We start from the raw sequence: 14,730 nt of genomic DNA on the forward strand, positions 1-14,730 counted from the left end.
TTTAAGTGTTCCCTTTATTTTTTTGAGCAGTGTATATTGACAAGCTTGGTTCATGAAACCAGCTACAGATCAGTAGTCTGATCTATTGTACGAAATAACCATCATTGTTTTTAATAGAACATAGTCATCACAGGAGGCTGCTGAGGCGAGGAAAGCTCATAAATGTCTGTAACGGAGCAAATGGAATGGCATCAAACTCATGAAAACCATGTTTGATACCATTCCACCATTTACCTCCAGCCATTACCACGAGCCCGTCCTCCCCAATTAAGTTGCCACCAACTTCCTATGAAATAGTGTATATTTTAAACTTTAGGCATGTTTTTATCAATGTGTATTTCAAGAGGCCTGTACAATGTTAAGACGATGAATGGTTTGGAAGATAACCATTTTATTTAATGGATACAGGAGGTAAACATAAAAAAATGACTAAATAACTGCCAGACAGCTCAATCACATTAAAGGAAGACCTTATTCTATTTACACAACTTGTTACCGACTAAAAACAAAAAGATTTATAAAACTACCAACAAACAATTAACTCAGAGAACCACATCCCATTTAGCTTCTCTAAAAGTATCAAAAAGGCAGGTGTGTATCAAATGCTACCCTATTCAATATAATATGTACTACATAGTGAATAGGGCACCATTTCAGACACAGCCAGTGTCCAGTAGCCGACAGCGTGAGCAGCTCAACGGTCCATGTGGTCCACTTACTCCAGGGGAGGGGGCAGTAGAGCCTGGATTGAGCTGTGGCGGCCCCTGGTCTTCCTGCGGATAGCCCTGATGGATTCTGGGGAGGTTTGAGGCAGCCAGGCCAGGCCTGAGCCGCTGGCCTTAAGGGTGCTGCTCTGGCTCTGGTTCCTCAGGCTGCGGCGGACAGACCGATGCCCCCTGCTGGGAAGAGCCCGCAGCACATCATCGATGCTGAACTCTTCCTTTGCCCAGGGGGGAAGGAGGGAGTCTCGGAAGGAGGCCTGTTCTGTAATGCTACCCTGCTCCATCTCTGACCTGTGGCTGTCATTCTCCACATCCTGGCCGCTCTCCTCCACTGCCTCTGGACCGCTTGACTGGGGTGCCTGCGCCTCCTCCCTCTCCTCTACGACTGATCTGGCGTATATAAAGCTCCTTCTACCCCTGGAGCGGCCTGGGCCCCGAGCTTCTCCTCTCTGCTTGCCTTTGTCTGGTCTCTGTTCTACATGGCTCACTGCCTCCTGCTCTAATGAAGCCACTGTGGCACTAACCTCATATGTAGGAGGGCAGGGTGTAGTGTCTGCCCTAACTGTACTTTCCCCACTCCTACCTGCATCTGGTAGTGTGCAAGCGCATTGATCTGTATCTACAGGGTCTGAGGCACACTGAGCATTAGGTTCACCCTCTCGGTCACCAGGTACAGTGTGCTTGGCTGGGCTGGACTCTGAAACCTCTGCCTGGCTTGTTTCTGTTGGGTCTTGCTCAGCATCAGTGTTCTCTACCTGCTCTTCACTGAGACAGTCATCAATAGGAACACTCACCTTCCTGCCTTTTCCTCTACCTCCTCTAATAACACTCGGTTCTTTCTGCTCTTTGGTTCTGAAGGTATTTGTTGGACCTGACCGTCGTCTCCCGGCCCGTGCTGCTCTCCCAGTCCCAGAGTGGCCTGTGGTAAAGCCTACAGGGGCTTCTGAAGGCCCAACAGAGAGCTCTGCAGCTGGGATGGTGTCTTCTGGTGAGACACCACCGGCCGCGGGGCACAGGCGGCTTTGCCACAGGGCTGCAGCCATGACCACTCCAGTGATTGGGTCGCTGTTAATGACATCTTCCAATAGGCCGGAGTCTCCTTTGGCTGTGGAGGGAGGACACACAGCATGGATTACTTAAGCAATAAGGCCCGAGGGTGTGGTATATGGCCAATATACCACGGCAAAGAGCTGTTCTTCGGCACGACGCAAAGTGGAGTGCCTGGATACAGCCCTTAGTCGTGGTATATTGGCCATATATCACAAACCCCCGAGGTGCCTTATTGCTATTATTAACTGGTTACCAACATAATTAGAGCAGTAAAAATAAATAAATGTTTTGTCATAACCATGGTATACGGTATACCACAGCTTTCAGTCAATCAGCATTTAGGGCTTGAACCACCCAGTTTATAACACTGTCTAGACTACAGGTACTACTACAACAGACAGTTGAATGGCTGTACTTGGACATGCTCCGAGTCAGATTGAATGGCCTACGTGAGAACGTTTACACAATACACAGTAGCAGCATTCTATTACTGACTGTACTTAGTACTGTATTTCAACTGTCAGTCAGTGAGAGTGGAGAGTGCCTTGAGCGGTGTATCGTCAGTGTCTTCGTGAGTGAGTGTGGGTATAGGTATTAGAGGTCGACTGATTAATTGGCATGGGCGATTAAATTAGGGCCGGTTTCAAGTCCTCATAACAATCGGTAATCGGCATTTTTGGACGCCGATTATATTGCACTCCACGAGGAGACTGCGTGGCAGGCTGACCACCTGTTAGGCGAGTGCAGAAAGGAGCCAAGTTGCTAGCTAGCATTAAACTCATCTTATAAAAACAATCAATCTAGTTAACTACACATGGTTGATGATATTACTAGTTCAACTAGCTTGTCCTGCGTGGCAAATAATCAATGCGGTGCCTGGTAATTTATCATCGAATCACAGCCCACTTCGCCAAACAGGTGATGATTTAACAAGAGCCTTCGCGAAAAAAGCACCGTCGTTGCACCAACGTATCTAACCTAACCATATCAATGCCTTTCTTAAAATCAACACACGAGTATACATTTTTTTAAAACCTGCATATTTAGTTAAAAGAAATTAATGTTAGCAGGCAATATTATTGTGTGTCACTTCTCTTGCGTTCACTGCAAGCAGAGTCAGGGTATATGCAGCAGTTTGGGTCGCCTGGCTCGTTGCGAACTGTGTGAAGACCATTTCTTCCTAACTAAGACCGTAATCAATTTGCCAGAATTTTACATAATTATGACATAACATGGAAGGTTGTGCAATGTAACAGCAATATTTAGACTAATGGATGCCACCCGTTTAATAAAATACGGAACGGTTCCGTATTTCACTGAAAGAATAAATGTTTGGATTTTGAAATGATAGTTCATTAATATCAAATCAAATCCGGAAACTAAGGCTCGTATTTCTGTGTGTTTACTATATTATAATTAAGTCTATGATTTGATAGAGCAGTCTGACTGAGCGGTGGTAGGCAGCAGCAGGCTCGTAAGCATTCATTCAAACAGCTCTTTCCTGCGTTATCCAGCAGCTCTTCACTGTGCTTCAAGCCCTGCGCTGTTTATGACTTCAAGCCTATCAACAACTTAGGCTGGCAATACCTATAGTGTCTATAAGAACATCCAATAGGCAAAGGTATATGAAATACAAATGGTTTAGAGAGAAATGGTCCTATAATAACTACAACCTAAAACTTCTTAACTGGGAATATTGAAGACTCATGTTAAAATGAACCAGCAGCTTTCATATGTTCTCATGTTCTGAGCAAGGTTTTTATCATGGCACATATTGCACTTTTACTTTCTTCTCCAACACTTTGTTTTTGCATTATTTAAACCAAATTGAACATGTTTCATTATTTGAGACTAAATTGATTTTTATAAATCAAATAAAAGTCTTCATTCAGTATTGTTGTAATTGTCATTATTACAAAAAATATAGATACATATATAAATAAAAAAATCACAATCGGTCGACCTCTAGTAGGTATACAGTGAAATCAGCAGAGTGGAAACCTTGCTCTCACCAATCCAATCATATTTGATCAATGATTAGTTCAAGGAAGGAATGTTTCTTCCTGGGTAATCAAAACAGAGCCTAACAGCGGCGTGCTTACCTGTGTGTCTGCAGGTGTGGGGGTGTTGAGGGGTGGGGGAGCAGCTGAGGGAGGACAGGTTCTCCGTGATTGGGCTGAGGTTGGGGTTTTTGGATGCGTAGGCTCTCTTCCCGTACAGAGAGTGATTTACCGCCTTCTTCCCAAAGCCACGCTTTGCTAGGTTCTGGAGAAACACAAACAAACTGAACACCCAAGCTGGTTTGCCCCAGCCTTACAACCGTGCACCTCTTCTCGTTTATGTTTTGATGTTGTTTTACTGTCACCTCTGAGGGATACAGTTATTACATCAATCACAGTAGACTTCCTTCTTTGGTCCCTTGAAAACGCTCATTCCTTTCATGTTCAGAACTAAAGTAAATCCCACAAGTACTCAAAACACCACCTTCTAAATATAGTTTGGTTCTTGCTCAAAATTTGAATCACCTAAATCCCTTGAGCGCGAGGAAGGCAGATTGACTGTGGCTAAAGAAAAGGAAGTTAGAACGAGGAAAGTAGCTCGGTGTATGTAATACCTCCCCGAGGCTTAGCTCACTGTACTATCCACAGCCTCAGCGCGTAATATCATAAGTCGCTAGAGAAAGTAAAGTGATGAGCAGAGCCCAGACGGACCTTCATCCTCCCACAGGCAGACTTGGCAGCCGTACGCGTCGACCTCTTCTTCACAGGCTTACTTTCCTCCTCTGGTTGCTGAAAGAGCAGAGAAAATTGAGTGATATAGAGAGAGAGAGAGAGAGAGAAATAGAGGTAGAGAGGGAGAAATAGGTAGTGAGAGACAGGTGGCATTAGGATAGGATCTATTTCATTATACCCACAAGATCTTCCATTGAGATTAACCCTAAATCATCAGATGAAGATAATATTAAAACTATGGTAACATTAATCCAGAGATAATCTTCTCATTGGTGTGTAAGTGGAGGGAATGAGGATATCCTGTTCTGTGAATGAGTGGTGTGTTAAATGACCTTTCTATTTCTGCTGCGAGAGCGGGCTGTGGCAGGGGCGTCTGGTTCTGGTTCACGGTCCAGGGCAGCGTCAGGCACCGGGGCAGCGTCAGGCACCGGGGCAGCATCTACAGCAAACACCTCAGTTTTAGACTCTCATTTGACACTCACTGGCACCACTGTAAATCAATGACTTGAGGCTGAGGAGGAGAGGTGCTGTTACTTAAGGAGAGAGAGAGGGTGTGGAGAGAGGGTGGGGGCGGATGGAATATAAGCCGTCTGAAGTGGGAGTCAACTGAAGTGACTCTCTCTCACCTGGCAGTGCCTCACAAACGGAGTCCTCCTTTTGGAAAGCGGAGTTCAAATCCAGAGGTTGAGTTTCCAGCTCTGTAAATATGTACAGCAAGTAACAATGTTACGTTTTACACAGTGCTTGACTAGAAATATAACATCCTCTCAGCCATGATCACTGTTCAACAACCAACCTGCATTGTTCAAGGAACTGTCAACATCATCTTCCATTGAAGGGAAAGTGATCTGAGGACAGAGAATTACTGCATTATTTCCATGGTGAAAAACAACTAACCCACATGCTGGATTACCAAGAACAACAATTCAATAATTGTCCGTTCCCATTAGGGAACACTGTAGCTAAATGTTTTGGCAACGTAAAACAAGAGTTCCTTATTGGACGATCAGGTAGTCCCTTCCTGTTTCAGTACATTTTCTTCTGTTTGGTGCCTAATGAATACAACCCTTACTTCATAATTTTTGCGACAGGTCAATCAATCAATGTGTTAGTGAGTGACTTGTACCTTTCCCTGAGTGTCAGCGCTCTTCTGTTCCCCACAGCAGGGCCCACTAGTGAGGGGTGGGGATGCTCCAGTCAGAGAGGGGCTGCTGAAGTCTGGCTGGGCCAGGTTTAAAGGGGTCCTCTGGGGAGTCTTCAGCAGTGACCTCAGCTGGGACACCCCGGCAGATGTTGGGACCCTGCCCGGGGTGCCCCCCTTCCGTAGAGGGGTGCTGGGGGGCAGCTTCTTGTCAAAGAGCTCGGGGGGCAGCAGGATCCCGAAACGCACCTGCTTCTTCCTCTTCACAGTTGAGGTAACGTTACCACCAGAGGAATCAGCTTCATCTAAAAGGAAAAATACATATTTATCATCACTTGACCCTACTCAAAACAGCTCTATTCAAACAACTGCTTCTGATACAGAAAAATGTGGTTCCATTTCAGTCGGTCGTTCGGTATGACATTCACCTGAACTAAAAATACGCCAATGAAATGCAGAGCCCACCCTCGGAAGCGCCGCCTTCCTGGCTTTAACACCCGGGCTCGGATTCACTTCCTCAATTCAGCTCGACTGAAGGAGAATTTGTGAAACAATTTCCAAGCACAAAGACTAGTGGATTCGGCTCCAACTTAGGTGTCTATCTGTGGAGAAAGTACTCATCCCCCTAGACGTTGCTAGTTGAGTCTTGGTGTTTGCTAAAAGGTAACTACTTTCTGCTCTGCTTGTGTAGCTCCAAGTCTTATATGCCATTTAGCAGACACTTTTATCCAAAGAAACTTAGTCATGAGTGCATACATTTTACGTATGGGTGGTCCCGGGAATTGAAGCCACTATCCTGGCATTACAAGCTCCATGTTCTACCAACTGAGCCAAATAGGATCATGCTTCCTTTATGGGAAGAAATGTGGAATGCTTCTTATTTGTGTTTGCTAAAAGCCTACCACTTTGGTTTTGAACCACCACCCATACTCTAGTCCAGGGCATATGGTTTTACAATGAAAATTAAAGATAGTCCTGTTTGCCCGGGGTGGAAACACGCTCAAGCAGGGCCAGCTCCAAGCATAAGCAGTCACTTAGAGCCACTGCCCCAAAACATTTGACAGTGTCTTCAGAAAGTATTTATACCCCTAGACTTATTACACGCTGTTGGACAGATTTCAAGATGGATTCAAATGTATCATTCTCACCCATCTACACACAAATACCCCATAATGACAAAGTGATTTATTCATTGAAAATGAAATACAGAAATGTCTCATTTACATACATATACACACCGCTGAGTCAATACATGTTAGAATCACATTTGGCAATGATTACAGCGTTCTGGGTAAGTTTAAGAGTTTTGCACACGTGGACTATACAATATATATTCAGGCAAATTAGTTGATAATTTCTCAAAAACCATTTTCAAGTCTTGACATAGATTTCCAAGCATATTACAGTAAAAATGTACTTTGCCACTCAGGAACATTCACTGTCTTCTTGGTAAGAAACTGCAGTGTACTCAGTAATCTGTTGTATTGGATTTGCCCTGAACATAACACTTTGTAATCATGACAAAAAGGTAATTATTTTGCCATTTTTTTGGGGCAGTTTTACTTTAGTGCCTTGTTGCAAACAGCATGCGTGTTTTGGAATATTTGTATTCTTTACAGGCTTCCTTTTCACTCTGTCAGTTATGTTAGTATTGTGGCGTAACTACAATGTTGTTGAGCCATCCTCAGTTGTCTCCTATCACAGCCATTAAATTGTGCGACTGTTTTAAAGTCACCATAGGCCTCATGGTGAAATCCCTGAGCGGTTTCCTTCCTCTCTGGCAACCGAGTTAGGAAGGACGCCTGTATCTTTGTAGTGACTGGGAGTATTGATACAGCATCCAAAGCGTAATAACTTCACCATGCTCAAAGGCACATTCAATGTCTGCTGCTTTATTTATTTTTACCCATCTACCAATAGGCGCCATTCTTTGCAAGGCATTGGAAAACCTCCCTGATCTGTGTGGTTGAATTTCACTGCTCAACTGAGAGACCGTACAGATATTTGTGTTGGTCAATCATTCAAAACACTATTATTGCAGACAGTCCATGCAACTTATTATGGGAGTTGTTCCTGAATTTATTTAGGCTTGCCATAACAAAAAGGGGTTGAGTACTTATTTACTCAAGACATTTCAGCTTCTCATTTGTAATTAATTTGTACAAATTTTGGAAAACATAATGCCACTTTGACATTATGGGGTATTGTGTGTAGACCAATGAAAGTCAAGGGGTGTGAATACTTTGAAGGCACGGTCTATAGTCTAAACAAAAATAAATGCAACAATTTCAAAATAATTTCAGTTCATATAAAAGGAAATCAGTCAATTGCAATAAATTCATTAGGCCCTAATCTATGGATTTCATATGACTGGGAATACTGATATGCATCGATTGGTCACAGATATGCATAAAAAAAGTAGGGGCGTGGATCAGAAAACCAGTCAGCATCTGGTGAGATCACCATTTGCCTCATGCAGTGACATCTCCTTCACATTGAGTTAATGAGGCTGTTGATTGTGGCCTGTGGAATGTTGTCCCACTTGTCAATGGCTGTGCGAAGTTGCTGGATATTGGCGGGAACAGGAACACGTTGTCGTACACGACGATCCAGAGCATCCCAAACATGCTCAATGGGTGACATGTAGTGGAAGCTGCGGATCTCATCACGGTACCTCTGTGCATTCAAATTGTCATTGATAAAATGCAATTGTGTTCATTGTTCGAAGCTTATGTATCCCCATATCATAACCCCACCGTAGGGCACGGTTCAGAATGTTGACGTCACCAAACCACTCGCCCACACGACACGGTCTGCCATCTGCCTGGTAAAATTGAAACCGGGATTCATCCCTGAAGAGGACACATCGCCATCGTGCTAGTGGCCAACGAAGGAGAGCATTTGCCCATTGATGATGTCGGGTACGACGCCAAACTGCAGTCAGGATGACGAGCACGTAGATGAGCTTCCCTGAGACGGTTTATTTGGTTGTGCAAACCCAGTTTCATCAGCTGTCCGGGTGACTGGTCTCAGACGATCCCGCAGGTGAAGAAGCCGGATGTGGAGGTCCTGGGCTGGCATGGTTACACGTGGTTGTGAGGCTGGTTGAACATACCGCAAAATTCTCTAAAAACGACAGTTGAGGCAGCTTATGGTGGAAAAATTAACATTAAATTCTTGGGCAACAGCTCTGATGGACATTCCTGCAGTCGTCTCCTTGAAAACCTGGAACATCTGTGGCATTGTGTTGTGACAAAACTGCACATTTGAGTGGCCTTTTTTTGTCCCCAGTACAAGGTGCCTGTGTAATGATCATGCTGTTTAATCAGCTTCTTGATATACCACACCTGTCAGGTGGATGAATTATCTTGGCGAAAGAGAAATGCTCATTAAGATGAATGTAAACAAATTTGTGCACAATATTTCTGGGATCTTTTATTTCAGCTCATGAAACCAACACTTTACATGTTGCGTTTATGTATGTATGCATGTATGTATATACACACACAGTACCAGTCTGTATCACAACCGGCCGTGATTGGGAGTCCCATAGGGCGGCGCACAATTGGCCCAGCGTCGTCCGGGTTTGGCCGTCATTTGTAAATAAGAATTTGTTCTTAGCCGACTTGCCTAGTTAAATAAAAAATAAATACCAGTCAACAGTTTGGACTCACCTACTTATTCAAGAGTTTATTTGTACTATTTTCTACATTGTAGAATAGTGAAGACATCAAAACTATGAAATAACACATAAGGAAATGTTTATTTGAGTTGTTCTTGCATAATATGGACTTTGTCTTTTACCAAATAGGGCTATCACCCCTACCTTGTCACAACACAACTGATTGGCCCAAACGCATTAATAAGCAAAGAAGTTCCACAAATTAACTAAGACACACCTGTTAATTTAAATGCACGCCAGGTGATTACCTCATGAAGCTGGTTGAGAGAATGCCAAGTGTGCAAAGCTGTCATCAAGGCAAAGGGTGGCTACTTTGAAGAAACTCAAATATAAAATATATTTTGATTTGCTGAATTTTTTTGGGGTTAATACATGATTCCATGTGTTATTTCATAGTTTGTCTTCACTATTATTCTACAATGTAGAAAATAGTAAAGATAAATAAAAACCCTTGAATGAATGAATGTCCAAACATTTGACTGGTACTGTATAACGGTTATTTTATTTTCACGACTGTATTCATCCATAAATCGTCGGTTACTTATATTATCACCATGATACGTGGGTGCCGTTAAGATATGAATTGAGAATATCACAATTCCAAAGTATTGTGATTTGATACTGGGATTTTATTGCGATGCCATATTCCAAACATATTGCTTACCATATGTCTGCTGCAAAGGGACAAGAGAACGCGAGAAAACTAGTTTAGATCAGTCATGGAAATAAAAGTGCTGAAAAACTAATTAGCTCTCGATTTAAAAAGATGGAGAACAAGCTATGAAGGAAAAATACTGGAGTTTTGGTGCAGGTACAGCCAACGAGCGCAAATTATATATACACACACAGCAGTAGCCAAAACGATATATCGTCAAAAATAATATACCGAAATGCAACCGGATCGAGCACCCCCATCACTAGGTTATACGATTATATAATTGCCATGCCAGGCCTATCTGTACTATGCTAAGCTTGCACTGGGCTTCAAAGCACAGAGAGGTGAGCAGCATATAGTGTATTTACCTGTGGGGTTCATCTCCAGAAGAGATGGAATGGCAAACAGCGGGGACAGAGTTGTCCTGTCTGGTCCTGAATGCACAACCAGAGGTTGGCTGGGGCTGTGGACTTCAAAGGAGCACTCCTGTTGAGTGAGAGGGAACCAAACTGAATTTTTGAGAGCCAGGCAGGAACATGGGGTGAGAATAGCAGTCGTGTGCTCTGCAGAGCTGTGAGGACTTCACAGACAGAAGAGAGGAGGCTGGGGTGTTGGGTTGTGTCCCAAACAACACTCTATATAGTTCACTACTTTTGACCAGGGACCGAGCCCTGGTCAAAAGTAGTGCACTATATAGGGAATAAGGTGCCAGTTGGGACACATCTTTGGTGTGTGTAGATAAAGCCTGGTGGCATCTTACCTGGTCCTGCTCCTCCTTGGTGGGAGTACAAATCTGCTTTAGAGGAGAGGACTGGGGCTCACCCCGTGTGACCTGGGACACAGCATTAGTATGCAGGGCTGGTGGCAGGGACACACTAGCACGTTCTAGCTCACCAGAGAGCTCAGTGTCATTCTGGGGCTGTGCGCCAGGTGTTACAGTGAGAGCTGGATGATGGTCCTTGTTCTGGACAACAGCAACCTGGGGTAGGGGGTCATGGTGGGTTTAGTGGACATCAGAACATTGTGGCCACAGTAGAATAGTTAATAGTAAAATACATTTTAGTTTAAATAAGCACTTTTCAATATTTCTTACCAGTTGATCAACGTGTACAAGCCAAAGTCGCAAAAAACATCAACACACCAACAGATGCTGAATGGTTGGCCAAGTTATATTTGTCATTCAACAGACAGAAGTGCTTGGTGAGTGTGTGGTGAGGTTACCTCATTGTTTTGTTGCTGCTTCAGTATGGTGCCGGTGCATTTGAGGACAGGAGTGTTGGCCTCGCCAATTTCCTCCACACAGTTCCCCTGGGGGACTGCTGTGCAGCGCCTCTTACTGGGTGGTGGAGTTAGAAAGGGAGACTGGCTCACTGGGGTCTTGTTCTCCTTCCCACCACTGCCATCATCACAGCTCCACCCATCTGAGAGTTAAGACAACACCCATAAACAACCACAGCCCAGAATAGAAAACCCTTATAGAAGACACTAAAAAGGGCAATCTGTATTATCTGGATGTTTCTCCATTCCCTCAAAGTAGTATACAAAATATATCAAAACTTCAACATTTCTTTCAAATTCTAACTAGTTGACACTGAAATAGCATACTCAGACAAAGCACCAATTTCAGTTCATGTAATAATAACTGATTAATAAATGATTTAGCCTTTGTCACTGAATCAGACTAACCACCAGACAGAAAATCTCTTGTCTTGATGCATCCCCCGGTGTGATTGCCCTGTTGTGGCACCGTTTCATTCTCATTCTCCTCCACAGCCATTATGTTCTGGAAAACAGCCATCTTCTGCTTTAGAGTAGAGGGGAATCTGGGAGAGAAGGATCTGGCTTGGGTAGGCTATGAAGAGAAAGACATGGTAAACACACCGTTTCCAATTCATTGTTTCTAATTCTTGGTTTCAAACCAAGCTGTTTGACAAATTACAGAGACATTGTAGCAAGAGAGACAGCTTATAGGCCTATTTCAGAAATTGAATTGACTCTGGCTAGGAGCATTGCTAGCTCCAACTCAGATTAACACAAGCAGTCCCAGAGCAACTTGTATCTGCAGTGCACTACCTACAGTATTTTTATTGCACAATCTTTGAGTATGATCATGCATGAGCAAACATCTCACCTGTGTGGTTGTGGGGGGAGTTTTCATCCTCTGTTGGGCTATGTAGCGGATAAGGGAGTTGGTCTCTGGTGAACCCCGTACACCAACATTGGACCGCCGCTTAACCTTCAGCTGAGCCAGGCGAGATTTTTCTGCAGAAAGACAATAGATGCACCATTTATTGGGACATTCTTAGTTCAGAAAAACTAAGATTTCATTGCATCTCTTGACAAAGCACTGTGTAGACCTGTAACATAACGTCACATTGCCATGGAAATGTGTGTTTCCGTTTACAATAATGAGTTGATTAGATACAGCGTAACGTCAGAGAGAGCAGTGGACCCAGTGGAATGATAAGCAGCTAACTTCTTCAATGTCTGAATTACCTTTGATGTTAGAAGATGGCGTGAAGCTCTGACGGGATATATCCAGTTGGGAGGATGTGAGCTGGGATAATTCCAAAGGTGTTGTGATGTTGCTCAGAGGAGGACAAGAGGCCTCCAGTTCATTCAAGGTTTCAGTTCCCTCAAAGTTGTCCATTTTCAGCTCTGAACTGGCCATGATCTAACTTACCTAGCGACAACAGAAAGGATTCCAAGCGACTTCAGTGGGGTCTTTCACCTGAATTAGAGATCACCCAACTGCTGTTAACAGTCGATCAATAACGCATTCAAGGAAGGCAAGGCTGACAAAACAAGCAACGACCGATGATCACACACTAAAACATGTGGTTTATTATGCGACAGGCATTTGTGGCTTGCACGTTATTGACACTATGCATCAAACAAACACATTAAAAACATCTTACAAAGCCACTTACAACTTATATAAACAAACTCTGAAGTTAGCTACAAGTTCACATTTAACTGTTTGCTACGTTAAACTGGCTAACGTTAGCTTGTTGGCCAGTTAACGTCGTTAGCTAACACTAGCTAGAGTTAACACTCAATCGACAGCATCTTACCTTAATAAGAATGTTTTTTAGAAACGCTACAATATCCACCCTTATGAATCCAACTAGACTTAGCTAAACATACCAGCTAAATGACTACAAGAAAAAAACGTTTTCCAGCTAGCTAACATGCTTGCTAGCTAGTCCATACTAGTGTAATTTTCAAATTTCGCACCACTCACAGTAGCTGTGGCACGAAGATCCTTCCGCGACCTAAACAAATGTTGGTTAACGTTAAAATGTCCAACGAAATCATGATATGTATGTTAAACAAACTCAAACCCAAATTCAAAAACATTTTCGTTAAAACTTGTCAAAATACGGATATAAATCAATAGTTATGGACATTTGGGCACTATTTCGCATGTCTACAAAACGATCTAGTTTCATACGAACTGGCCAATAAATGTAAAAGCATATGTCACGTGTCTCTAGAATATCCAATGAATCACATCTGTTTTAGTGCTCCAAAATTAGTTCCTACGCTAGTAAAGAGGAAGAGGCGAGTAGAACATTATTTTCCATTTAAATGATCTTTGTAGATAATATTGTTCCTTGCGATCTGGTGTAGGAACAGCTCATCCATTCCCAAGTTTCCAAACCGCTTCCCAAAAACAAATCAAAGCTCTGCTTTGTGTTAAAACTTTGTCTCACATTGCCTATACATTTGGTAAGATTAATTGGACCCTCTGGTAGTAGTCCGCCAGACGGCCTTTGGGATATTCTGGTAGGCACCTACTCGGTCTCTGCTGCTGCTACTCATACAAATACAGTTTTTCCCCCTCGTTGACAATTCACCTGATAATTGCCAACATCCAATCTGTCAGACAGACAGGTTGCAGTCACCTCACAAGCATCTTTATTTACCTCCAAACAGGGAGGGGAGAGTTTGTGTGTCTACTCTCTTAGAAAAACAGGTGCTATCTAGAACCTAAAATTGTTCTTTGGTTGTCCCCATGGTGTAGCTTTGTAGTATTAGTCTGAATGCAAGACCAAGGATGTTGATGCAGGGTTGAAGAAAACCTCTTCAGACAAAACAATGTAGGCCTACTGTGTCCTTCCTCTGTGTCCTTCCTCTCACTTAAATGTAAATGTAAATTACTATCTGTCCCCAGTGGTGGAAAAAGTACCCAACTGTCATACTTGAGTAAAAGTAAAGATACCTAATAGAACATGACTCAAGTAAAAGTAAAAGTCACCCAGTAAAATTCTACTTGAGTAAAAGTCTAAAAGTATTTGGTTTAAAATTTACTTCAGTATCAAAACTAAATGTAATTGCTAAAATATACTTAAGTATCAAAGGTAAAAGTATAAATTATTTCAAATTCCTTATATTAAGCAAACCAGACAGCACCATTTTCTTGTTTTTAAAATTTACGGAAAGCCAGGGGCACACTCCAACATTCAGATATCCTTTACAAACAAATCACGTGTTTAGTGACTCCAGATCAGAAGCAGTAGGGTTGACCACGGATGTTCGGTTGCTGTGTGAATTTGATTATTTTCCTGTCCTGCTAAGCATTCAAAATGTAACAAGTCTTTTTGGGTGTCAAGGAAAATGTATGGAGTAAAAAGTACAATATTTTCACAAGGAACGTAGTGAAGTAAAATGAATCAAAAATATGAATAGTAAAGTAAAGTACAGATACCCCAAAAACTACTTAAGTAGTACTTTAAAGTATTTTT

General features: G+C 42.8%; 1 protein-coding gene across 3 annotated transcripts; it reads right to left on the reverse strand.

Moving 5' to 3' along the window:
* Window positions 1-362: 362 nt before the first annotated feature.
* On the reverse strand, window positions 363-13,360 carry LOC139576564 (cell division cycle-associated protein 2-like). Of its 3 annotated transcripts, none has more exons than XM_071402793.1 (14): window positions 13,227-13,360; window positions 12,479-12,713; window positions 12,114-12,244; window positions 11,669-11,834; window positions 11,204-11,403; window positions 10,743-10,961; window positions 10,351-10,468; window positions 5,631-5,950; window positions 5,301-5,352; window positions 5,131-5,202; window positions 4,837-4,943; window positions 4,484-4,561; window positions 3,875-4,037; window positions 363-1,827 (listed from the first exon to the last, which is right to left on the reverse strand). In XM_071402793.1, the coding sequence occupies exons 2-14, from the start codon at window positions 12,651-12,653 to the stop codon at window positions 716-718; spliced, it is 2,913 nt and encodes a 970-aa protein (XP_071258894.1). In that variant the 5' UTR covers window positions 12,654-12,713; window positions 13,227-13,360; the 3' UTR covers window positions 363-715. The 3 variants fall into 3 exon arrangements, with proteins under 3 accessions (XP_071258894.1, XP_071258893.1, XP_071258895.1); XM_071402792.1 differs by lacking the exon at window positions 13,227-13,360 and adding an exon at window positions 13,057-13,196; XM_071402794.1 differs by lacking the exon at window positions 13,227-13,360 and adding an exon at window positions 13,057-13,191 and having other exon boundaries at window positions 12,479-12,665.
* Between the last annotated feature and the right edge of the window lie 1,370 nt (window positions 13,361-14,730).

Source organism: Salvelinus alpinus, chromosome 5, assembly GCF_045679555.1.
Source record: "Salvelinus alpinus chromosome 5, SLU_Salpinus.1, whole genome shotgun sequence".
In the NCBI taxonomy this organism is placed as follows: Eukaryota; Metazoa; Chordata; class Actinopteri; order Salmoniformes; family Salmonidae; genus Salvelinus; species Salvelinus alpinus.

Coding starts and splice junctions, on each gene's coding strand:
- LOC139576564 (XM_071402793.1), bottom strand. CDS start 12,653: ATGGCCAGTTCAGAGCTGAAAATGGACAACTTTGAGGGAACTGAAACC. Junction 5,203..5,300: donor CAGTTCCTTGAACAATGCAG/GTTGGTTGTTGA, acceptor ACATATTTACAG/AGCTGGAAACTCAACCTCTG. Junction 4,944..5,130: donor CGTTTGTGAGGCACTGCCAG/GTGAGAGAGAGT, acceptor TGTTTGCTGTAG/ATGCTGCCCCGGTGCCTGAC.